This window comes from Diabrotica virgifera, chromosome 7 (genome assembly GCF_917563875.1).
Source record: "Diabrotica virgifera virgifera chromosome 7, PGI_DIABVI_V3a".
Taxonomy (NCBI): domain Eukaryota; kingdom Metazoa; phylum Arthropoda; class Insecta; order Coleoptera; family Chrysomelidae; genus Diabrotica; species Diabrotica virgifera.
This window is the reverse complement of record NC_065449.1, coordinates 238,795,375-238,822,810: the sequence shown is the minus strand read 5'-3', so window position 1 is coordinate 238,822,810 and position 27,436 is coordinate 238,795,375. Positions and strand designations below refer to the sequence as shown.

The 27,436-nt window shown below is 34.1% G+C and overlaps 1 protein-coding gene across 6 annotated transcripts in view; it reads right to left on the bottom strand.

Moving 5' to 3' along the window:
* The window catches only part of LOC114328000 (zinc finger protein 91), a 448,200-nt gene that overhangs the window by 126,319 nt on the left and 294,445 nt on the right, over positions 1-27,436 (bottom strand). For 5 of the 6 annotated variants that reach the window (XM_050656367.1, XM_050656368.1, XM_050656366.1 and 2 more), the window contains one exon: positions 14,439-15,349. In XM_050656367.1, the coding sequence (XP_050512324.1) occupies positions 14,439-15,326 (888 nt within the window). In that variant the 5' untranslated portion in view covers positions 15,327-15,349. Of the gene's footprint in view, positions 1-10,962; positions 11,123-14,438; positions 15,350-27,436 lie in introns of those variants that run through there. The other variant, XM_028276746.2, reaches the window with a different exon arrangement.

The window sequence follows — 27,436 nt, the reverse complement described above, 5'->3', positions numbered from 1 at the left end:
AAATGTAGAGAATTTGAAATTGGTCAATAAAAAAATGATCATGATCTAGAAGCTGAAATATGTACCTAGAATCTGTTTTTTATTCTTATTGAAAGACATTTTGTGTTATACGCTACATTTCATATGCTATACGTTTGCTAAAGGTTCTACCAGTTTGACCGATGTAAGTTTTAGGTAGTCACCACATCACTGTGTAAGTGCTATATTCATTTCTTTTTTACATTTGGTTAATTCTGTTGATATATACTGTATATGTAATCCAGCAAAATATATTGGGTTTTTTTCTGGTGGTGGAAAGAATAATTTAAGGACTTTCTAATCAGTTTTTGGAAGAGAATTATGGAAAAAACTGGAAAAATACATGGATTACACAGTACTGGATAAAAAATGTAAATAAATAGAAAAGTCGACTAAAATGTTGCAGTCATGTATGTATACAAGACCACTGTAAGACCAGGTATGGTGTGTGGCATGGACTTTTTAGCAGATAAGAAAAATAAGTAAAACAAAAATGAATAACCATTTTCAATTTCGTTGCAAAACAAAAACACAGCTGAACCATATTCTAGTCCAATCAGAGAGTGCTGCAAGCACCCCTACCGGTTTCGAAACTTATTAGTCTCTCATCAGGAGGCACATATGCTGCTCTCCCTGATCCAACCAAAACAAACCCCAGCGTGCAGTCCCGGATTGCAACGAACGAAATGGCATAGATGCTCTAGCGGCAACTGCTAGCAAATGTGCCTCCTGATGAGAGACTAATAAGTTTCGAAACCGGTAGGGGTGCTTGCAGCACTCTCTGATTAGACTAGAATATGGTTCGGCTGTGTTTTGCAACGAAATTGGAAATGGTTATTCATTTTTGATTTACATTTACTCTGTGTGGAGTATGAAGGGAACCATTCTCGTTGGAACTTTACCGCGCTGAGCAGATGGGACGTGAATTGTAAATTGTAGAATTCCCTCATGTTCCTTAGTCTCAGCATCCGTATGGCTTGCAAATTGTAGAAGCCTCGGTGGTGTAACCAGAGAAGGTTCCCATTGTTTTCATTCTGGTGGTATGTAGAATAGCATTATGTTGTTTTATATACCATTAGAATGAAAAAAAATAAGTAAAAGTTTACTTAAATAGATAAAAAAAAAAACATATTCAACTATTTTATTTGTAAAAACTATATTGATTGATCCGTTTATTTTTCTAAGACATATTTGAACTGGCTCAACCTCTATACAACACTAAAAAAGCACTTAAATGATATTTACAAGTGGCCATTAAAGAGTTCTTAATTCGTTGGGAATGAATCTTAAATATTTTGAAAGTTATGCCACCGACACAAGTAGGTTACATTTTGAACTTTTTAAAAATAGACTTGCAAACACTAAAAGTATTGAAAGTCAGCCGCTCAGGACACACGCTTTGATAGAGACAAAGGAATATGTATTACGAAATCGTTTGGAACCGCGGACTTCAACACTGTTTGAAAATAGCAATTTGATTAAAGGAATAAACAACCAGATATAGATCTGATGTTTTTGTGTTAAAATCCATATCTCTTGGCATGAAAACTTTACGAAGACAGGCGAGTGGATTGGTTTGATTATAAGAAAGCCTCTAAAACCACTTGTTAATAACCCGTTTCTTAAAATTTAAGAGAAGTAAGCCCCTAAGTTTTGGAAGTCAGACTAAAATGTTTGGCTCTCTTTTTGTGATAATTGAGTTCCATGCCATTTTCAAGAATGAATTACTTTATTCTTTTACCCTTGAAGCGAGCTTCTATGATTCTATGATTCCAACTTCTATGTATTTCAATGTCATGTTTGTCTCCAGATTCTAGCGCACTTTGTTTTGACTCAGAATCCCCTTCACGTTCCTGGATAGCCTCCTTTTCATCAGTGTCACAGTGGTCTATACAGAGTGGGCCAAAGAAAACAGTCCACATCGATATTTGGCAGTATTTACTAGATTTTAAGGAAATGACGAAACAGGTCGATTTTTGATCTAAGGGGACACAATACATACATCTGTCATTTGTCAACCCCTCTCTTCCACTTCTCCCACCTCTTATTTTTAAATAGGGAATAGGGGTTGTGTGCTAGCTCATTTGAAAAGTTATTCAATTCTCTATTATTCAGTAATATAAACATTAACATACTTAATTATTTATACAGGGTGTCCAAAATTTTTTTTTAATTAAATTAATTGACACAACAAGAAGAATGTACGTAATTTATTTAATTCAAAATACATTCTACTGCTGTCCCAAAACAGATAAAAATGTTTTTTGTTAAATAAAAATTTCCTTTTTCTTAATTTCAACGTTCAAGCTGCCACCCATCTGCCTCTTGGTAGTAACAAATGTTTATTTATCAAATGTACCGTAAAAATGTCTCCCCTTAGATCAAAAATCGACCTGTTTCGTCATTTCCTTAAAATCTAATAAATACTGCCAAATATCTAGGTGGACTGTTTTCTTTGGCCCACTCTGTATACTCATATGTTTTAATTAACGTTAATACATTTTTATGACGGGGCAACATAACCTTTTTCGGACTATAAGTGCATAATATTCACAAATCTCTAAAAAGTCGCTTCAGTTCCTTGGTGAAGAAAGTGCGTTAACGTGGGGCTACGTGCGATAAGTCATCACGCGATAAGCAAATGCGTTAGCGAAGAGCTGATACATTGCTCGTTACATTATAAAACATTCAAAGTTCTTATTTAGGTTGTGTTACAGACTTTAACTACACAGACATTTAAGAAGGACACCTACCCTCATATCTTCATGTAGCTATTTTGTTTAGTATAAATACATTACGATTTTTGACACCAGTGTTTTTATCAAACTAATGCGGTAGCGAAGTGTTACAAACCAGCATTAAGTTACAAAATCCTCCACTCCCTCTCACTCAAATTTTTAAATACGAGGGTGGAACTGTAGGTGTCCAAAACTCAAAAAATGTCATGGCTGGGATATGTCCATAGACAAGACGATACAAAAACAACAAAGAAAATATTACAATGGAAGCCGTTAGGAAGACGAAGAAAAGGAAGACTAACGAGATGGTTGAATGACGTGGTTGACGACCTGAAAACTATGAATGTAAGACTATGGAGAAGGGCACAAGAGAGGTCCGAATGGAAGAACATAGGTAGGCAGGCAAAGACCCATCCAGGGTTATGATGCTAAAAGAAGGAGATCGTGACATAGCAACATTACAAATTAGAGAATGATTACGTCTTACCATATGCCCAGATACAGTCCTAAAGGCCTCAAAGCTGTTGAAAGCAGTCTGAGAGTTAGCCGTTGTATTTAATTGTAATATACAAAGACAAACATTAAAACTTTAATTTCTTGAAAAATTTCTTTCATTTTAAAATCGTGTGGGATAATAAAATGAAATAAATTAATAAGATATCGATATGCCGTTATCACATAAATTTCACGGTGAATCTTATGTTTAATAAGTTGTTAATTAAAAAGTCGAATAAAAATTTATACTTTTGATAAATAACTATTTTAAACGACATATTGACAGTAGGCAATATGTCACACTTTAATTTAACAATTGAAAGATAGAAGCACAATGCTTAATAAAATATATACATATGCAAATCGACAACTCTAATTATCTCTGTATACAGCCAAGATTTAATTAATAGAATGTGCCAACGCGGTATGACTTTACACAAGAAAAATCGGTAATGATCGGGGAGCACAAGCGGAGATTTAGCGCGTTACTCGAGGGCGTCAGAAAATCACATGGGGAGATTGTATCAAATCACCTTGTACCCTGTAAATGTACCCTTACCATATATGGACTCTAAATAGAGGGCGTGCTTTGGGGCAGTCTGTAAAAAATCTATCCTTAGAAAAACTTGAAAACGTCAGATTAAGACAAGGTTAATTTAAGTACCTACATGAAGAACAGTTTATATTAATTTTAAAACTCTGACGATATGAGCAAGGAGTAAAGAAATGGGTGAGTCACAAAGTTCCACAAAAAAGCAAATATTTTGCAAAATTCAAATCAGATCGAAAAACTGAAACATACTTAACAAAGTAAGTTATCAATCGAAGTAGTACAGAAAACGACAATAAATATCGCCTCCGTACCACCAGATTGACAACAGGTGGAATACTTTCTTTGGTTACACCTCCTGAGATTTTCAAAATTTATAAATCATACAGGATGCCGAGGAAAATGGATATGGGACTACTGATGAGGAGGAAACAACCCCCGAAACCGGTATAGACTCTTCCTGCACTCTCAGATTTGACCATAGTATTATGCAGCTGCTGCATTTTCGTATTGCAAAGAAATTGAGAATGTTTATACATTTTTAATTCATTTACTCTTGTGTTTGAGTATTAAGGCTATGGGTACATAATTCGCAAATATTTTACGGCTATCCCTACCTTTTCTGTCTTTACATGGCAAATTACGTGTAGTAAAATTCAAACTGGTATGGATATGTACATATTACTAGAATGCCATTCTACTTGACAATGTCATAACTAGCTTAAAGAGATGGCTTTTGAATGTTCTTGGATAACTGTTATTTTTTTATAATTGCAAATTATTAATTCATTTAATAAATGTGATAATTTTTTCACTAGCTGTGTATTCAGTGATTGTAATAATTTATATGTACCTACAATAAAAACTAATACTCAATCGAGAAAAGAGGAAAAGTGTTAAAGTGATTTTTTAATAAACGGAATAACTTTTAACTTTTAACGGAAACTTTTTTAATAAATGGAACGCTTACAATTTTGAACATCTTTAACAACAAAATACTTGGATCACAGAATATATCTTGATGTATTCTCTGCTTCTATCTTCCATAAATAATACACAATAAATAACTTTTTATAAAGTTCACCTTTAAAATCAATTATTTATCAAATACCTACACTATATAGACCTGGATCCCGCGTAAGAAAAAAAAGTTGATTAATAGCAAGCTGAAAATTTGTTAATAGCTTAACGGTGTCTAGTCGGACAAACTTTGATGCACGGGAACACTGGAACAGGGGAAGTTTTAACGGTGGAGCATGATAAACGTGTCGTCCTGACAAGTTTATGATGGTGAAAAATAGCAAGTTGTTTTTAAGTTTATTCAATAGCCAACGTTATATAATATATGAAAAAATGTTTGTCCGACAAAAAGGTTGGGCATTTTAACGAGTCCGACACGTAGAACATGTCACATCACAGGAACTATGTTGGTGATGAATAGCAGTCTGATTTTTGCATGAGAGTTTAATGAAAGGTTAAAAAAGCAATTGGAAGTTCTGTCGGACAAAATGAATGGGAAATTTTCCTAGTCGGACATTCTAAACATGTAAGATATAGACAAAAATGTTGGTGATAAATAACAAGCTAATTTTGATTTGTTTATGTACAAATTATATTTTGTAAGGCAAAAAGTTATATGTCGGACAAAAAGTTTGGGCAAATCGAAGGAAATAAATAAAAAACATTTTTTCAGAATGACTTAGTCACATATTGATAAAGCTATTTTAGTTGTATATTATTATTTATATTCACATATTTGCATGTGCATATATATATACATGCACACTCCAAAAACAGTGAGGTAAGTATCAATGCATGTATATATTGCAAAACAATTATTTTTTTGGGTGGAGTTTGTTCTAGATATTCTCAAAACGACAATAAAAAATGTCAAAGAACATGTGAAAGAAATCTCTTAGGGTTTTCTAATTAGGTGCATCAGAAAGTACGGAAAATTTCCTATAAAAAACGTTGTATACATTTTTTTTCATACTCGAATCTTAACCCTGTAAACGACATTGAAAAATGTGAAGAGTCTAAAACTTCGGTGCTTATAAGAATATACGTAAATATGACACATTATGCTTAGAAGTATGTATTAGAAGGCTGCATTTGTCAGTGTGACACTTTGTGCTATACAAAGTAGTATTTGAAAGTACATGGTCTCTGAGTTTCTGTTTGCCACGTGTGTTGGAAATTAAAATTTATATTAACTATGGAGTGTTCTTGTGTCTATTTTTGAGTGTCAACAGTTTAAATTTTAAGTCGCCAAATCAAAAGTGAAACCATTCAACGGAACATTTTTGAGTAATTTTCGAACATTTTACAAAGTTAGTAAAATACTTGGTCATCAATTACATGAGGTTCAGTTGCCAGATAATTATTGTGAAAGTTCTATTGAATATCATTCTTAGTGCTTTAATGCTTTGCTTGATTGAAAAAGGGTACCTAAATAAATTATTACTAAAATTGTATAACGTAATTTTTCTCAACTTTCTACAAATGAAATAATGTAATTAATATGTCACAGGTCAAGAAATAATTTGCTGCCAAAATAAATCGATTAGTTTAAATTTGAAGTTACGATTGCAATTTATTATGAATTATTGTCAAAAGTGACAGTTTTTTTTAAATGGAAATGTATTCATAGACATAAGGGTAAACAGGGAATACAGTGCAAAAAGTCGATAGGTGGTCTATCTATCTCTTTTAACCAAGCGATCCCGCGCATGTGGCAGACAAAGATAGCTAGACCACCCAATCCATAATATAATTTGCCTGATCTACTATAAATGTATTACAGTGAGGTATCTAAATGATGTTGAGATAAATCGAAAGATATCGATTGTAATTGATTGCAGGTGCTTTTGACATAGAGTAATCACCCCTTATTAAAATTTCAAAAATTATTTTTTTAAATTGTCCGACTACAAAATCTACCCCTTATTTTTTTCCGACAACAGTCATTCTTGCTAAGGAATAATTTACTTTATTAAATTTCGTCTTTGTCGGAAAGCTATTTATCACCAGCATTTTTGTCTATATCTTACCTGTTTAGAATGTCCGACTACGAAAACTTCCCATTAATTTTGTCGGACAGAACTTCCAATTGCTTTTTTAACCTTTCATTAAACTCTCATGCAAAAATCAGACTGCTATTCATCACCAACATAATTCCTGTGATGTGACATGTTCTACGTGTCGGACTCGTTAAAATGCCCAACATTTTTGTCGGACAAACATTTTCGCATATATTACATAACGTTGGCTATCGAATAAACTTAAAAACAACTTGCTATTTTTCACCATCATAAACTTGTCAGGACGACACGTTTATCATGCTCCACAATTAAAACTTCCCCTGTTGCAGTGTTCCCGTGCATCAAAGTTTGTCCGACTAGACACCGTTAAGCTATTAACAAATTTTCAGCTTGCTATTAATCAACTTTTCTTTCTTACGCGGGATCCAGGTCTAATATATCAATATTATTTAATCAACAATTAAAAATATTCCCGATTCATGTCAAACAATTATTTAAAATTGTCACTGATTGTCAGTGTCTGACTGACAATATTCTATTCGACTGAGTGTGTTGTATGACAAAGATAGATTTGGAAAATTACCACGGACATTGTGTTCGTTTTTTTCGAATCCTGAAAAAACCAATAAATATTTTTGAAAAATCTAAACGCAGAATGAAAGACTAAATTATTACCGAGGGCCGAAAGTCCCTTAGAATAAATAAAAAGTTTATTTTGAATGAGATATTTGAAATTAAAAATAACACTAAATTTTCTCTTAGTTTTTCACCCCTGTATGTAACTTATTAAAATAAACATTATAGAAGTTCTCAGGGACTTTGGGCCCTCGCTAATAACGCAATCTTTCATTCTGCGTTTAAATTTTTTAAAAAATACTTATTAGTTTTCTCAGGATTCGAAAAAAATTAATCCCCATTTGAATAGCATTGCAGCCGAAAAAACGTACCGATCCTCTTAAGGAATCTTTTTTGTTGGAGCGTTTACCACGCTGAGCAGATGAGTTGTGAAGTATTTAAAATTCTCTCATCTTAATTTCCTCGGCATCCTGTATGATTTATAAATTTTGAAAATCTCAGGAGGTGTAACCAAAGAAAGTATTCCACCTGTTGTCAATCTGGTAGTATGAAGACGATATTTTTTTGTCGTTTTCTGTGCTACTTCGATTGATAACTTACTTTGTTTTTCGGTAGATGGCCCTAGTTCATCCGTGACATTTCTTTCTTTGCAATTCGGAAAGGCCCAAAGTGTGGTACGTGGAAGAATCTGAGAGAGGAGGATATGGGACTACTGATGAGGGGGAAACAACCCCCGAAACCGGTATAGACTCTTCCTGCACTCTCAGATTTGACCATAGTATTATGCAGCTGCTGCATTTTCGTATTGCAAAGAAATTGAGAATGTTTATACATTTTTGAAACATACTTGTTTAATATTTTTCATAAATCTATCGAATGATACCAAACATAACTTCCCACGGAGAGGGGTGGGGTAAATTTAAAATTTTAAATACGAATCCAGCGATATTTCGCGAAATGAACATCAGATCCAAAAACTGAAAAATACGTCTTAATATTTTTAGACCCAAGAAGTAACGTCAGAAATAAAGGTAAAGAATTAGTAAACGAGGATCCCCGAAATAATCAAGCAAAAGATAAGACATGCCAAAACACAATTTCATAGAAACACGATATTATATACATTTATTGAAAAGAAACACGATATATTTCACCTGCACAAGAAATTAAAAGAGATCACCGGAAACAAATGGAAAGTACTCTCCCAAAATTTAGAAGACAAAAACGGACACAGAATATTAGATATCAATGAACTATTATACCAACTGATTGGCTTAAGTCTACATTATTTATCACAATAGCACACAATACCAAGAAAACATCGTGCAAAGACATGCAGTGATTACCGGACAATAAGTCTGGTGAGGTGGTGAGACACGTTTTGAAAATATTCCTGCAGTAACAAGTAACAACATCTTTCCGAGTGACATATAGCAGAATATACAGGACACTAGACGAGAGAAATAGCAATATGTACTCAATTCGGATTTAGTAGTGACTTGGGGCTTGGATACAGAGAAGTCTTGTTCAAGTCATTCAGTCATTGTTTAAGTACTGACACAGATATGCAGAGAAATAAATGTATACATATCGTCCCTACCATTTCTAACTATCGAATGTGAAAATAGGGTTTTTCAGATTCGATACCTTACCTTCGCATTATACGTGATACATCTTGTGGCAAATTCTCGTTATTGTAGCTTGATTAGGAGCGCGGGAAATATGCTGTTTAAACCATCGAATATGAACATTTTTTATTTGGTTGACTGCAAACTGACGAAAATGGTTATATTCGATACTTTTGTTTTGTATAAATATAACTAAAGGTATATTATTTGTACAACGCTTAATGTCGAATGTGTCACATTCGTTAGTTTGTGTTGTAATTTATTCAACAGTTATTCAATTATAATCTGTAATCTGTCGAAAATGCTAAACTGCCGAGAAGAATAAAATGCACGTGTTTACAATTTGTGCGAATTTTGTTTCAGTATCTATCGCTTCCCAGAAATTCTTGTGAGGCAGTTTATGATTTCATTTTAACGGATTTTCATTATTTGATTATACAGTTATTCGCTATTATACATTCGCTACTTTGAATCATCGGACCGAAACAAATCTTTGATTAATACAAAAAGCAAAGTAACGAAGTGATTTTTTGGAAAGAAAAAAATGATAAGCAGTTCAAATTTGTTATCAATCTAACAAAGATTAAACATTACATACAAAAAATATAAAAATTTTCCCATTTGTCAATGCGCTGATTTAGGAGTCTCTAAAAAAGAGTTATTTTGCTCTCCTGAAAAGTACCACTTTTCATATTCGATAGTTGGAAATGGCAGGGACGATATGTGCAATCAATTTTTGAAATGGTCCGACATAGACCAGGGCATTTAGCACAAAATAAATTGATTTTTAAATATAGCGCCCAGAGGCTTACAACTTTTTCATTATGTTCAGGATGACATCAGGGATAAAGTCTGCTATAGAAAAATGGATGGACATGCATAAATGCATTTTAAAGCGCATAAAATGCATTAAAAAGTGTATAAACATGTCAAAATAAGTTAAGGGCCAGATTTCCTTGTTCAGGAAGTTTTTAAGGTCACTGAACACGAAGAACCGACCCCTGAAGCACTTGGTGCTCAGGGTTATTAATATTAATACTGTTAAGGCACGTCATCTGGAGTTTCGAGAGTTTTCGGCACTCAATTGAGCTGAGTTGAGGTAAACATGATCCTGCTAAGAGAAAAACATCATGGCTGAAACATGTAAGATAATGGTGCGGAAAATCGACTACATCATTATTTTTAAAGCTGCTGTCAATAAAGTCACGATAGCGACTAAGCTAGCCAACATCATATCGAACGAACGATAATGGTTATGGAACTAGAAGAAGTAGAAGAGTATTAGAACTAGAAGATATTAAAAAACATTTATTTCATATTTCGAAATAATTACTGAGAAGAATTCGTAGCTGAAAGGAAGGTCCAACAAGTGGTTAATTATAATATAAGAGATATAAATAAAACACTTGGTATGAAATTAAATTACTAAGAGAAACCAAATACAGGACAAACATTTATTCAGTTGACAATTTAGCACAATGAAGGAATAAAAAGTTCATTAGATAGGTATACGAAAAAATGAAAGTCGAAAGTGATTGAATAAAAGTTAGAGGTACCATACTCTCCATTTATAAAAATCCCACAAACCAGAAGCTCCAGAAAAAAGTTTTAATGCCATGAGATATTTTCAAAATGCAATATCTAAATAAATAACATAATATAGATACTAACTAGAATAAAAATAAACCGAATAAAGGTATATAATGACATTATTTTTGTCTATCCACCTACAAACCAAACATTTGAAATTAAAACCGATTACAGCGGTAACTACGCAAAAATATTCTTCCGAAAGCTGCTTATAGGATACGAAAAAGCTAAAAATAACTGTCTATGTGGAAAAAATTTTCACGTAACTCATCGGTCAAGAGAAAAAATCGTTCGAAAAACAAAAAAAAATAAGAGAGGAGACTCACCTGAGCTTGCGCTTGTCGCTCTTGCTGTCCGACCTCTTCGGCGAAGGTTGTATCGCTAGCGCCGAAGAAGAAGACGAAGAAGTACACAATAAAAACCAATATCACAATCAATAAAGATTTTATAAAAGAATGTTTATAAGACATAAAAACCAAACATGGGCACGAAAATGCGAGGAAGTAGAATCATGTCTATGTAAAAGCAAGCTTTCGAGGTTTGGAGATTCGTATGATATCTAAGGAGAGAAGACATAAATACGACAAATCTACAAACCGTCAACATCAACGCCCAGAAGATATTAAATCCATGAACCAAAAACGTGGGAGTGATCTAACTGTCAAACTCATAAAAACCACGAAAAATAAAAGGGCTTATGGATCAGAATGAATTCTTGCTGAACTTTTGAAACATGCAGGACCAACACTTGTTACTATGCTGACAGAACTTTTTAATATATACTTAAACGGAGATAATATACCTGAAAACTGAAAACTGGAAAGAAGGATGAATAACACCGATTCATAACGAAATAAGGCAGACTGTAAGAACTACAGCTGCATCTTAGTTACCAGCATTCTCGTAGATTATACAGAAAAGTTATGAAAACGCTAGTCGAAAACGAATATGAACCACTTAAGCTAGAATACAGCAGGATTTCAAGTTGGACTATCTTACATCGATCATATCCACATTGTATTCCAACTAAATGAAAAAAGAATGGCTATAGGGATAAACCAACTCATTTATTGTTTCTGGACTTAACGAAAGCTTATGACACAATTTTCTTTGTAGACTATTGCAAGTCTTCTTCTTTAAGTGCCATCTCCGTATCGGAGGTCGACAATCATCATCGCTATTTGGATTTTAGAGGCGTCTGCTCTGAAAAAATCATTTGATGAGATGTACATCCGTACCATTCTTTCAGGTTGCGCAGCCACGATATTCTGCGTCTCCCTATGCTACTTTTTCCTTGAATCTTTCCCTGCATAATCAATTGGAGCAAGTTGTATCTTTCTCCACGTGTAATATGTCCGAGATATTCCAACTTTCAAGTACTGAAACGCTAATATTACACTTGTGAAAGCAATACACCGATTTTAAAAATTAAAATCTACCTGAATGAGGCACTGAAGAAATGGAGAAGATTATGCTATGGAATGGGTATATCATTAAACGACGACACAACCCTAACTACCGTCGGAAAAATGAAAGAATACCCATGAACGATCACATCAATCACTTATTTTGTATTTGCTGTCTTTTTCTACCGGGTGTCCACTTATATTTTCCCCCATTTTAACTGCCTATAACTTCTAAACAGCTCAAGATAGAAATATGCGGTTTTCGCTGAAATGTTTTATTTTAGTAAAAGTTTTGTCTGAATGGATTGAATTTTTATATCGCTTTCAAATACGAAAAAAAATGGCGGATTTTTGAAAAAAACATTGTTGACTTTTTTTTAATGGAACAACCAGTATATTTTTTTTGTAAATTGAAAGAAAAGTCATTCACCTTTCCAGCGATATAAAGTTTTTCAAAATCGGTTGTCAAATCACTGAGTAATTAATTTTTTAAAATGAGAGGTGCAACGTGGATATCATATACCTAAATACCATAACTGAGCAAATTGATATATTATGTTATGTGAGTGATATGTGATTTCCACATTGCATCTCTCATTTTAAAAATTAATTGCTCACTCATTTGACAACCGATTTTAAAAAAATGTATATCGCTGGATAGGTAAATGATCGTTTTTCATGTTTTTAGGTAAATGACCATTTTTTATATCGCTTTTAAATAAAAAATGGCGGATTTTTGAAAAAAAAACGTTGACTTTTTTTATTAAAACACCCAGTATATTTTTTGTAACTTGAAAAAACGGTCATTTACCTATCCAGCGATATAAAATTTTTTAAAATCGGTTGTCAAATGAATGAGCAATTAATTTTTAAAATGAGAGATGCAATGTGGAAATCACATAACATAATATCAATTTGCTTAGTTATGTTATTTAGGTATGAGAAATCCACGTTGCACCTCTCACTTTAAAAATTAATTACTCAGTGATATGACAACCGATTTTGAAGAACTTTATATCGGTGGATAGGTGAATGACATTTCTTTCAATTTACAAAAAAATATACTGGGTGCTACATTAAAAAAAAGTCAACAATGTTTTTTTCAAAAATTCGCCATTTTTTTTTTCGTATTTGAAAGCGATATAAAAAATTCAATCCATTCAGACAAAACTTTTACTAAAATAAAACATTTCAGCGAAAACCGCATATTTCTATCTTGAGCCGTTTAGAAGTTATAGGCAGTTAAAATGGGGGAAAATATAAGCCGGTATAACAAACATTTGTTATTTATAGAAAAAGACAGCAAATACAAAATAAGTGATTGATGTGATCGTTCATGGGTATTCTTTCATTTTTCCGACTGTATATAATATTATGCTTTATGCTTCATTAAGCTGACGATCAAGGAGTGATCGCACATTACCAGTAAGATATACAAAAATACATGTGCACAGGAAGAGTTGAAAAAGATGAATTTAACTTGGACGGTAAAGGGCCATTTCATCATGCTCCGAATATAGATCTATTTGGAGGCAAAGCTGGGAAGAAATGGACGCACTGAAACAAAAATCGAAGAACGAATTATAAAAAGGAAAAGCGCACTGAACTCATTACTCCGGTGAAAAACTATCTCTAAACACAAAAAGTGACAGCAAATATCGTTACTCGTTACATAGTACAAAAGATCATGGATATGGAAAAATCGAAGAGAGAGCTGAAGGGAACTAACTTCCGAGTTGGAAATTTAAAGTTCGAAACTGCATTAGTTTTAATTACTTATAACTTGGTTCATTCCTAAATAATATATCACAAGCACATAAAGGAAGGTACAACAAGTGGTTAATTCATATAAAACAATAGCAGAGACATAAATAAAAAACCTATGAATTTATGTATGAGAAACCAAAAAATAGGACATACATTTATTCAATTGACAATTCAATCAAGGAATCATTGCCACAATCAAGGACTAAAAATTCCTTAGGCATATATGAAAAAAGCAAATAATTGAGGAAAAGCTCTATATACTGTACTCTTCTGTTTTTTAATTCTCATTTTTATTGGTAAAATCTCACAAAATAATAATGCCAGGAGATATTATTGTAGAAAAACAACACCTAAAAAATAAACATAATAGAGATACAAACTAGATAAAAATAAACCGAATAAAGGTATATAATAAAGTTATTTTTGTCTACAAACCAAACATTTGAAAATAAAACCGATTATAGCGGTAACTTGTAACTACGCAAAAATATTCTTCCGAAAGCTGCTTATAGGATACGAAAAGCTAAAAATAACTGTCTATGTGGACAAAATTCAATTTTCACGAAACTCATCGGTCAAGAGAAAAAATCGTTCGAAAGACAACAAAAAAAATAAGAGAAGAGACTCACCTGAGCTTGCGCTTGTCGCTCTTGCTGTCCGACCTCTTCGGCGAGGGTTGTATCGCTGGCGCCGACCTTATTGCGCCGTCTCCCAACTCCCAGGCCCGCCGCCTGGCCCACCGGAGGCACGTGGTGGTTCATCTCGTGCACCGTCAAACTCTGCTTGATATCGGCGGTAAAATTGCAGGCCGAACACTTGAAGGCCCCGTGCCCGTTGTGGTTCTTGCAGTGCCTGTCCAGGTTCCATTTGTACGGAGTTCTGAAATCGCACATCTCGCACTTAATCATCGGCATCGAATGGTACTTGACGTGCTTCGTGTAACGCGCTTTGATGTGCGTTACATAAGTGCACTTCGAGCACCGGAAGAACTTCGTTTTGATGTGCTCTTCGCGCTCGTGCTTCGCGAGCATCGCGGGCGTCTTTCCGGTGAACGTGCACACCGAACACTTAAACACGACGGGATGGGAGTCTTCCTCCGCTGAACCATCGTCGGTGTGCGGTTTTTTGATCGCGACCGACGCGGGGGAGTCATCGTGTACCATCTTCGTGTGTCTGAGCAGCTTCTGGAAATGCTTGGAGGCGTAAATGCAGTTCGGGCACTCGTAAATCTTCACTTTCTCGTTATGAACATCGCGCAGGTGGTACAAGTAAACGCGAGGATTCTGGGTAAAAAAATCACAGCCGACGCACGTATAGTTTCTTTTGACTTTGCAGTCGGGCAATTCTTTGTTGAGATGCTCGCTAACGGCGTCGTCGTGGTTTCCCGGTGGAGCGTCGTCGTCGGCGTCGTCGAGGATATTATCTATGTCGTCACGATCGTAGAGAGCGTCGCCGCTTACTATGCTGCGCACTACCAGCGAGGACCCTGCTCGATGTACCATCGAAGGCACTGACATGCTAACAGCACTTACGCGGCTGCCTGAAACAAACCAAAAGAATTTCTGTTAGAAACGTCGTTCATGATTTTCTCGCTAATCTAATCAATTCAATCGTGAAATATTATAAATAGTCAAAGAGCCGACGGCTAGTTAAACGTTATTGTTCTTAAGAGGTTTCTATTTATAAATTAAAACTTATTGTAATACTTGATGGATTCGACCGTTACTTGATGGAAGTTCACTTTATCTAACAATAAAACACTGAAAACGTTTGTTTTCTATACTTCCACAAAATTTATTATAACTATGTGACTACAGCTTTTTCGGCAGAGGGATTATCTCAAGTGATTTAGTTTACTATGTGTTTGCCTTTTTAAAGTCTTTAACTGAAGAGGTTTGCCTCGAGTTGGTCATTTAGAATTATATCTGTATTTTTTAATTTATTAATTTCCATAGATTCTAATAAAGATAGCTTAAGGCCTTTAATTTAAATATGCAGAATTTAAAATTTTTCATTAAAAGAATGATTATGATCTAAAAGGTGAAGTGCGTATGTAGAAGTGTCTGTTTTTCTATTGTTGAAAGCCCTTTTGTGTTCTGCTATCCATTTGTCAAAGGTTCTGCCAGTACGAAAACTTACATCGGTCAAACTGGCAGAACCTTTGACAAACGGATAGCAGAACACAAAAGGGCTTTCAACAATAGAAAAACAGACACTTCTACATACGCACTTCAACTTCTAGATCATAATCATTCTTTTAATGAAGAGTTTCAAATTCTGCATATTTAAAATAAAGACCTTAAACTATCTTTATTAGAATCTATAGAAATGAATAAATTAAAAAATACAGATATAATTCTGAATGACCAACTCGAGACAAACAGCTCCCCACTCCTCAACCTCTTCAGTTAAAGACTTTAAAAAGGCAAACACATAGTAAACTTAAACTAAATCACTTGAGAAAGGCACTCTGCCGAAACAGCTGTAGTCACATAGTTATAATAAATTTTGTGGAAGTATAGAAAACAAACGTTTTCAGTGTTTTATTGTTAGATATTGTAATACTGTTTGTAGATTGAAGTAATTATTCCTTAACAACTGTCATGTAGGTACTATCAATAGGGAACTTCCACATTTTTTTATTACATAATGATGTTAGGTTTTGTATAAAAATGAGATTTCCAAAATTTCACGCTTCAAAAACTCATAATAATTTAGAAGTACAAATTTAGTCTTCTTTATCTTAAAATAGTTCAAGCGACCCGTGACGTCACAGAGTTTGACTATGTGGTTCAGTTTATGGTTATATTTACGTATATTTTTCTTCTTCTTCTTTAGTTTATTGGCCTCCACCTACTTGGGTATTTAGCCAGATCGTCGTCGGGGAATAAAGAAAAAATATTTATATTCTAATGACATTTATCGTATGTCATTGTAATAAAATATACCAGTTTGTTGAGATTGCAGTTTAAAACAACTTTTGAAGGAAAGGAAAGAAGGTTTACTATTGAAAATAAAACCATTTTGTAAAAGTACAAATTTTCTATGAATAGTTCAAACGATCAAAAACAGTTGTAACGTCACATAACTGTATCTTCTACTGACGTTTATAATGTCTAATTTAAAATTATATAGGGTGTCCCAAAAGTAGCGGAACGGTCGAATATTTCGCGAACTAAACATCGGATCGAAAAACTGAAAAATACGTGTTATATAATTTTCAAAAATCTATCCAATGAGACCAAACACCAATCCCCACTACACCCCCTGAAGGTGGGGTGGGGGGATAACTTTAAAATCTCAAATGGAAACCTCCAGTTTTTCTTGCAAATTTGGATTCTTTACGTAAAAATAGGCAACTTTTATTCAAGAAATTTTTTTGAACTGTGGATAGATGGCGCTATAATTGGGAAAAACGATTTATCCTGATACCATAGGTAAATTATAGAAGCGGTCTAATATCTCACGAAATACACTTTCAAATGAGAAACTAAAAAACAGATTTCAATCTTTTTCGAAAACCTATCGAATAACACCAAATATGAGCCTCCAACCCACCCCCTGAAGGTGGGGGGTAACTTTAAAATCTTAAATAGCAACCCCCACTTTTTATTGCAGATTAGGATTCGTCATAAAAAATAAAGCAACATTTATTCGAAACATTTTTTAAAATTTCTGATAGATGGCGCTAATAAATCGTATTTTTCTAATTAAAGCGCCATCTATTAACAATTCTAAAAAAGGTTTCGAATAAATGTTGCTTAATTTTTCATGACGGATCGGAATCTAAAATAAAAAGTGGGAGTTGCTATTTAAGATTTTACAGTTACCCCCCACCCCACCTCCAGGGGGTGGGTTGGAGGGTCACGTTTGGTGTTATTCGAAATGTTTTCGAAAAAGATTAAAAATCTGTTTTTTAGTTTGTCATTTGGAGGTGTATTTCGTGAGATATTAGACCGTTTCTATAATTTACCTATGGTATCAGGATAAATCGTTTTTCCCAATTATAGCGCCATCTATCAACAGTTTAAAAAAATATCTTGAATAAAAGTTACTTACTTTTACGTAGCGAATCAAAATCTGCAAGAAAAACTGGGGGTTTCCATTTGAGATTTTAAAGTTACCTCCCACCCCACCTTTAGGGAGTGTAGTGGGGGGTTGGTGTTTGGTGTCATTGGATAGATTTTTGAAAATTATTGAACACGTATTTTTCAGTTATTCGATCCAATGTTTAGTTCGCGAAATATTCGACCGTTCCACTAGTTTTGGGACACCTTGTATATACAATTGGTGTAGAATGTAAATATACAACCCTGTGACGTCACGACGCGTTGGGGTGGCTGGTATAAGTTGAATTTTTAGTCGTCTTTAGGGGCCAAACGAAAGACAAACAAAACTTTTTTATTTTTGATACAGGTTCTAAATTATGTTCTGTTGTGGTATACCATTTTTTCGAATTTAAAATTTTATGCAAGTTACCTATTAAGAGAAACATAGTCAGAAGTATTTATTCTATATCTTATATCATCAAGATTGAAATTTTAATGAAAGTATTAAATGCTATAGGACCCCGCAGAACCCTTATGGGAAATGGCTCTCTATCAAATGTTTTGAAACTTTGGATTGTGGTAGTCCTTGATCTATGCCAAAAAATTATAACTTAAAAATAAAAATCGACCCGATTCGGCATTTATCTCCAGAGTCGCCAATTCTCGAGAAAATGAATTAATTCAAACTCATACGTCCTCACTGTAGGTATAACCTCAGAGGCTTATATCTTAAAACCATGACTTTTTGGAGCTATAGTCCATTCTTTCACGGTTTTTGCTCTAAATTTTAAAGAACCGCTTGGATTGACATGAAATTTGGCATACGTAGAGCTTACATGTCAAAGAAAAAAGTGATATTGTGCCGATGTGTGCTTTTGCCTTGGGGGTGACTTCCATCCCCTCTTGGGGGTGAAAAAATATATGTCCAAAATAAGTCCGGAAATGGGTAAACTGACTAATTTTAAGTAACTTTTGTTCTATAGAGCTTTTTCACCAAGTCAACACTTTTTGAGTTATTTGCGAGTGAATATGTTCATTTTTCAACAAAATAACCACATTTTTAGACGGTTTTTCGCAAATAACTCAAAAAGTTAGTATTTTGTCGAAAAAAACATTCTTAGCAAAAATATAGCCTATAAAAAAGTAAAAAAAAATGGTGTACGCGTTAGGTCTCTGGATGTCGCAGAACCAGAGTTATAGCCAATGAAAAATAGATTCATATTCACCAAATTTCAAATAGAATATTTCGACGTAAAATATCCAAAAAATTAAGCACTTTTTGGGAAAAACCCATTATAACTTTTTTACAGTTTTTAAAAAAGCTTTATTTCTGTTTTTACAAAAAGTTTCTAGCTTTAAATTTAAGCAAGTTACGCTCAAAATAAAGTTGGTCCCTTTTGTTTTTGCAAAAAAAATTCGAGGAGACCACCCCCTAATTAGCAACTTAAATGAAATTAATCGTTACCGCTCCACAAATTATTTTACTTATGTTTTGTTTATATGATCTGTAAGTTTCATCGATTTAAAGTGCTTATTTTTGAAAAAATTTGGTTTCAAAGTAAAATTTTTAAAAATATAAATTTTGAAAAATATGCTTTTTTTCAGAATAACTTAAAAATTGTTAGAGATACCAAAAATTGCTTTTCTGAATATCATGTATTTTTTTGTTTTTCTGTTAGACAAAAATTGACTGAGATTTGGTGTTTCGAAATTTGCATACATTCGTGATCAGTGACTCGTTCAACCCCTTTTAACTACAGCCCTTTCAATAATAAGGACTTTCAACCGATGAAACTTACAGATCATATAAACAATATACAATGTGTCCACGGATGGAGTGCCCAAGAGGAAAAACTTTTTTATTTTCAATTTTAGCGAAAAATGTCATTCTTGATAAAGAGTTTTGCTTGTTCTAAAACCCCATAAAATGAAATAAAATTCAAGTTTTTCAAATCCTGCTTAATTTTATAGTCAATTTTATGTAAATCCCTATAAATTTTTGCACTAAGTTCGAAATTGTAACAATAATAACTTGGGAGAACAACCCTTTCGCTTCTCTGGATTATAAAGCCAGACTTTGTGGTTCTCCTTGAATCATCAAATTATTTATTAATTAAATAATTATTATTCCAATAATTTTAATAATGAAATTTATCACAAGATAAATTCTTTATTAAACGCTTATAGGTCTGGATCCCGCGTATGAAAAAAAGTTGATTAATAGCAAGCTGAAAATTTGTTAATAGCTTAAGGGTGTCTAGTCGGATAAACTTTGATATATGGGAACACTGGAACAGGGGCAGTTTTAATTGTGGAACAGGTTAAAAATTTGGAACGGTCAGAACACGAAAACGGCACATGTATTTTGTCCGACAGAACAGACTTAAACTCTCCGAACAGAGACTAAAGTGTCATGCAAAAATCAGACTGCTATTTATCACCAAATGGGCGTTCTAATGAGTGGAACATGTAGAATGTCAAATGACAGGAATTATGACAGGTGATAAATAGCAGTCTGATTTTTGCATGAGAGTTTATTCTCTGTTCGGAGAGCTTAAGTCTATTCTGTCGGACAAAATAAATGTGCCGTTTTCGTGGTCTGACCGTTCCAAATTTTTAACCTGTTCCACAATTAAAACTTCCCCTGTTCCAGTGTTCCCATATATCAAAGTTTATCCGACTAGACACCCTTAAGCTATTAACAAATTTTCAACTTGCTATTAATCAATTTTTTTTCATACGCGGGATCCAGACCTATTAACATGGTCGAAAAAAATTACAATTCGCAAATTATTTATCGGAGTTGACAGTTACTAAGCTACATTGTGGCTTGGCAACACTAGATTATTGTTACGATTTCGGACTTAGTGCAAAAATTTATAAGGATTTACATAAAATTGACTACAAAATTAAGCAGGTTTTGAAAAACTTGAATTTTATTTGATTTTATGGCATTTTAGAACAAGCAAAACTTTTTATCAAGAATGACATTTTTCGCTAAAATTGAAAATAAAAAAGTTTTTCCTCTTGGGTACCCCAACCGTGGACACACTGTATACACGAGTCAAGAAACTTGTGAAGTCGTAACGATTAAGTTCATTTAAGATACTAATTAGGGGGTGATTTTCTCGATTTTTTTACCAAAACCAAAAGGGACTAACTTTATTTTGAGCGTAACTTGTTTAATTTCGATGCTAGAATTTTTTTTTAAAACAAAAATGAAGCTTTTTTTAAACACTTTAAATAAGTTGTAATAAGTTTTCCCCGAAATGTGCTTCATTTTTGGTTATTTCACGTTAAAGTATTCCATTTGGAATTTGACGAATATGAACCTATTTTTCATTAGCTATAACTCTGCTTCTACTAGGTGTAGAGACGTGATATATACACCATTTTTTAAAATTTTTCACAGGCTTTATTTTGCTAAGAATGTTTTTTCGACAAAATACTTACTATTTGAGTGATTTGCGATTAACCGTCTAAAAGCGTGGTTATTTTGTTGAAAAATGAACATATTCACTGCCAAATAACTTGAAAAGTATTGACTTAGTGAAAAAACTCTATAGAACAAAAGTTACTTAAAATTAGCCAGTTTATCGATTTCCTGACTTTCTTTGGACGAATATTTTTTCACCCCCAGGGCAAAAGCACATATCGGCACAATATCACTTTTTTTCTTTGACTTGTTAGCTATGTGTATGCCAAATTTCATGTCAATCCAAGCGGTTCTTTAAAATTTAGAGGTTTTGAAATATTTTACCGTTAAAGAACGGACTACTAGGGGCCCATTGAGTCTTTTGGTCTACACATCAAGGACTACCAGAATCCAAAGTTTCAGAACATTTGACAGAGAGCCATTTCCCCTAAAGTTTCTACGGGGTCTTTTGTTATGAAAGATGAAAATATCTTCATGCTATTTTAGCAATTCTGCTTGTTCATTGGCGGATTGATACCTATATGGAAGGTTGTCACTCCGTCTTTTGCGCGGCTCCATTTCAGATTCAATTGCAATAAAAGGTTTGTTTGGTCCAAGAATAAACGATAGAGCAGTTTATTTATTTCAAAACTGTATTTTGACAACACTTTTCAAATAACTGTGACTAAATATCTGCCCCATTCAAAACAACAATATTTGTATCAATGTTATCTTAATGTAATTGCAGATTTTCTTTCCCCCAATGACATTTATTCGAAATAAATGAGACCATTGTTGACCTGGAATCGAACAATCAAACCTAACAGTCGTATTTGTTGACAGTCCTTGGTTGAGGTTAAAACGGCATATACCCGTCACGCAAGAAGCTCCCTGACAATAACAGTAATGGACTCGAAAGAGAACAGGGGAGGAGAAATCTTAAAATATTAATAATTCAAAATAGCTCAATAATTACACTGAAGCATAAAATACCATTTTTGTATATTACAAGAACGAACGATAACATTGTTTTTTATACAGGGTGATAGTAAATAAGTGCGCCAAAATTCAAGTGGTGATTCTGCATGAAAAAATAATGACAGTTTACTATATAAACGTGTACAAGAGATTCGAAGGACTCATCTGAAACGGTGGGCGCCAATGTGTAACATGCGAACTACCACAGAAAGTTTGGGGTTAATGTATAACAAAAAAACTCCAACTTACTTTACTTGTATCGTGTCTGGACATGTCATTCGTACATATTCGGCCCAGTTGCGGGCTGCATCTAAACATTCCGTATAAATATGTATTTGGCACCTAGGACTTTTCTATTGGTTCTTTGCGGCTCGCGGCCATATTTTAACCATTAGGCGGCGAGGTGCCAAATACGTATACGGAATGTTATTTGGTGCAAAATTCATATACGGAATGTTAAATATTCGTAGACCAAAAAAGACGAGTTTCTATTAAACTCAGTTAAGAGAAGACTGATTTTAAAATATTTATTAATATTAAAGAAAGATTCGAAGGACTCATCGTATATGTATTTGACACCTAGGACTTTTCTATTGGTTCTTTGCGGCACGCGGCCATATTTTAACCAATAGGCGGCGAGGTGCCAAACACGTATACGGAATGTTATTTGGTGCAAAATTCATATACGGAATGTTAAATATTCGTAGACCAAAAAAGACGAGTTTTTATTAAACTCAGTTAAGAGAAGACTGATTTTAAAATATTTATTAATATATTATTAAAGAATTAAAGAAAAATAAAACAGTGCAATAGGAAATAAAACAAAATATATTTACATAATTAAAAAAAATTAAATGGTTTAAATGTAATATTTATGAGAAATTCAATGTCCTTCGCCATGTTTAGTTTCATTTGTTTGATTTGCTGCATTGTTGGAAGAATAATTGTTACGCCTTTTTAACTATTTTTTAGAAGGTTCATCTTTAAAAGAATATCTTCTCTAACATTATTTACATCAATGTTATTCATGCTGTATTAATACATATTCTGTAATATATTTACTGGATCCTGCAAGCGCGCTATAAAATGAAAAAGGTTGAACTTTTTCGCCAAAAGCTAATTTAGCTACTTCTTGTTTTATTTTTCTTTAATAATACATTAAAAAATATTTTAAAATCAATCCCCGTTTACCCGACTTTAATAAAAAGTCGTCTTTTTTGGTCTACGCATATTTAACATTCCGTATATGAATTTCTCACCAAATAACATTCCGTATACGTGTTTGGCACCTCGCCGCCTATTGGTTGAAATATGGCTGCGTGCCGCAAAGAACCAATAGACAAGTGTCCTAGGTGCAAAACACATATACGGAATGTTTAGATTCTATCGGGCTACGTCGGTTCCATCTTTGTTGCCGAGCCACAAATCTTCGAGGGTACATCGATGATAACAGTTTCTGCATGTAAGAAGATGTTTCACATTCTGTATTTCTCCACAGTCACAGTTCACATCATCTTGGTCTATTTTCCCCATTTTACCATGTTTCATTTTACTGGAGTGACCCCCATTCTTATCCTATTCATAGTTTTCCACGTTTTAGAGTCCAGGGATTAGCCGATCCATTGAACCTGTGGAAGAGGAAAATACTCGGGCGGTTTATCCTTCACTGTTTCAAGGAAGCTTTTCCTGGATTGTAGTCGCTTTCGTGGTGTTCGAGTTTTGTATAGGGCATGCCGCTCGCCCGCGATCTGTTTAATTTTCTCTATGTGCTCAGTGCTCTGTAACACCTCTGCGTGTTGAGGGTTCTGCAAAACCCGCTGCTTTATATAGATTTGAGAGTGGCGTCGGTTTCATGCACCTCGTTACTATCCTGCATGTCTCATTTAGCGCAATATCAACTTGTTTGGTGTGGACAGATCTAACCCAAACGGGGCAAACATATTTAGCAGTTGAAAAACACAGTGCATGTGCCGTTGTTCTTAAAACACCAGGATATGCACCCCATTTACTGTCCGTTAGCTTTCTAAGTAAGCTGTTTCTAGTTGTTACTTCCCCTTTCGTTTTTATGCAGTGTTGGCTGTAGGTGAAGGACCGCTCCAGAGTTACTCCAAGGCTTCTCCTTCCACTTTGCGCGAAATTGAAAGGCGCAGACTTGGGTTTTAGAAGGATTGGGTCTCAGGAAATTCTGCAGTTAATACGCCGTCATTGTTTTAAGGCAGTTTCCAGTTTCTCTTCTTCCTCCAGAGATCGAGAAGCATAGAGGAAGTGCTTGGTTTCAGTCGGCATGGGTTGGTCGTTTGTATTATTGTGTTTCAAATTATCAATCAAAGATAGAATAAAAAATTTATTTTTATATAACACGGGCACATAAATTTGATTCACCCTGTATATTGATTTGTAAATATTTATTAGAAGTTAGCGAGCATGTAAGTGGGTTTCTCCTTTAATTAGTTTTTCGATGAAGAATTAAAGACTTTTGTGAATAATTAAAGTGAAAGGAAGATGTGTTTAGGATTATAATGTAAAAAGATTGTTTATTACGGGAAAGGTAGAATCTACAGGTAGAGGTAATTATTAGTTTCTAGAAAAATAGTTTAAAAGAAAGTTTGGAATTTTAATCTCTTTTTGTTTAACCCCGAGTAAATGTTGTAGAATTCCCCGAAAGTAATTATTATGATGGTAGGAATATTTTTGAAAGAATGACTGTTTGTTTTCGAATGAAAAGAGAGGAAGGTGGAGAGATAAATGTTTTTGATTGGCTAGGGAATTTGGAATGGGGAAAGAGAAGCTTGAAAGTTGAGACAGTTTGAAAAAGAAAAGATTATTATGTTATTGGCATCGCTGAAGAGCAGTCAACGTTTTCGTGGATAGTTAGATAGCAAGTACCAGTGGGTGTTTGATAGTGGAGAATAGAGCTGAAAAGTGGAACGAGAGACAGATCAAATTGAGACGAAATACCTCTTTGATTCTGTATTATTGTGAGAAGGAGAGGAGAGAATTTTTGGAGTCTGTTTGAATCGAGTACTGGTTAAAAAAAGGCCTGGCTCGTTGGAGAATTGGTGCTGGTATGCTGATAGATTTGAAGCTTGAGAACGGAGAGGGCTCTGATAGGTAGCCTAACATAGTCAACGAGGGAGAGCTGTTTTGGGTCAAGAGAAGATATCAGAGTGAGTGAAGCAAAAGGTCAGTCAATTTATGTGAAAGATATTTTTATGTTCGGAAACTAAAATTTTGAGTAAAAGCATATGAATTAAGATTCCAATATTTCAAAAAGTAAATAGGAAGTATAGGTAATTTTGCGAATACCTAAATTTGTTTGTTTAGCTTGTTTTATCAAAGCCATCGGGAACAAACCGATAAATGGTTTTTTTAACTAGAATAAATTTAAGTGGTAAAAATTTCATTCGGACAGCTGTGTCCACAGGTTTTAAATTTGATCGATTTTTAGAGTATTGATTTTGGTAATAAAAGACAATTCTGTATGTTTATTTTATATTTCTATTTAATTCCCTTTCCTAATATTTTTTCCGGATTAGAACCAACTAAGAGATACTGAAACCACGAGAGAAGATAAGTATAACATAAGATAATTTAGATATTTTTTTTGTATTATAAAAAGGCACCCTGAGATTTTTTCTTAATTTTTTGGTATGATTTGCGACAATTGGATAATTGATTAAATAATTAATTGGAGTAATCAAATAAAGATTAATTGATATTAAAGTAATAAAAAGTAAATCATAACAGTATATATTATAATATATTGATAAGCATTGGTGCTAAAACGCTTCCCTGTGGGGGCCGTTCTTTTGAATACTCCACCTACTTACTTTGCCCTCTAGCATGACGAAAAAAGGTCTGTTTTTCAGTAAGGAATATACGAACTTACCTAGATAGTAGTCATTGAGAGTATGATACAATTTTTGGAGCAACGTCTTGTGCCTCACTGTGTCATAGCCTGCTGTCAAAAATACGAAATCAGCCCCTGTTCAGAGGTTTCAGTCCGAAATTAGAAATACTTAGTATTTCTTTGAAGTCCTCTTCAATGTGTTCTGTTAATGCGAGGACTTCACCGGTGCAAAAATTGTTTACATTTTTTTTCTACTCTGACGAGTTAGAGTCTCTCGTATAGTTTGAAAAAGTGACACAAAATGAAAATAGGTCTGTAACCACTGGGATTTCGTGAGTCCTTTTCTGGTTTTAACAAGGCTATTACTTGAGATTTTCTCCATGATTTTGTAATTTCGCAGGATTTACAGCACAGTAACACAAGACGCAAGCTGGAATACTTCGGTCACATTATGATGAGACACCCTAAAAAAATATGATCTTCTACATCTGATCATTCAGGGAAAGATCCAAGGTGAACGTGATCCTGATAGAAGAACATCATGACTGAAAAATCTAAGACAATGGTACGAAAAATCGACTACATCATTGTGACCGGTAAAGGTCATGGAACTAGAAGAAAAAGAAGAAGAAGAGGAAGAGTGGTGTTTCTTTCTATTTATATTCTTTTTCTTCTTTGTGTATAGACATGACTCTGTCTGTTTTTTCAATGTGCCTCTAGTAAGTTGTCGTTCCATCGTTTTCGTGGTCTTCCCACTGATCGTCTTCCTATTGGGGAACCGTCTCTCGCTGTCCTGACTATCCTATTTGTTGTCATTCGGCATATGTGGTCATTCCATTCTATTCTTCTGTTTCTTACCCAGTTATTCATGTTGTCCACCTTGCATCTCTGTCGTATATCTGTACTTCTAGCTCTGTCCCATAGAGTCTTACCATCGATTTTTCGAAGGGTTTTCATCTCCGCTGTTTCGAGCAATCTTTTTGTCCTCTCTGTGTCGGGTCGTGTTTCTGCCGCGTATGTCATTATTGGTCTGATAACTGTTTTGTAAATACTGCCTTTCATTTCTTTTCCGATCTTTTTATTTCTCCATATTGTGGCATTCAGGCAACCTGCGACTCTATTTGTTCTATTCACTTGATCTTCCACTTCTGTTTCGAGCCTCCCGTAGCTAGATGGTGTGATGCCTAGGTATTTAAACTCCATCACTTGTTCTATTATCTGAACTTCCAGCTCCAATTTACATCTTATTGAATCTGCTGTTATAACCATGCATTTTGTCTTTTTTGAGGAAATTAACATGTTAAATTTTCTGGCGGTTATGTTAAATTGGTGCAG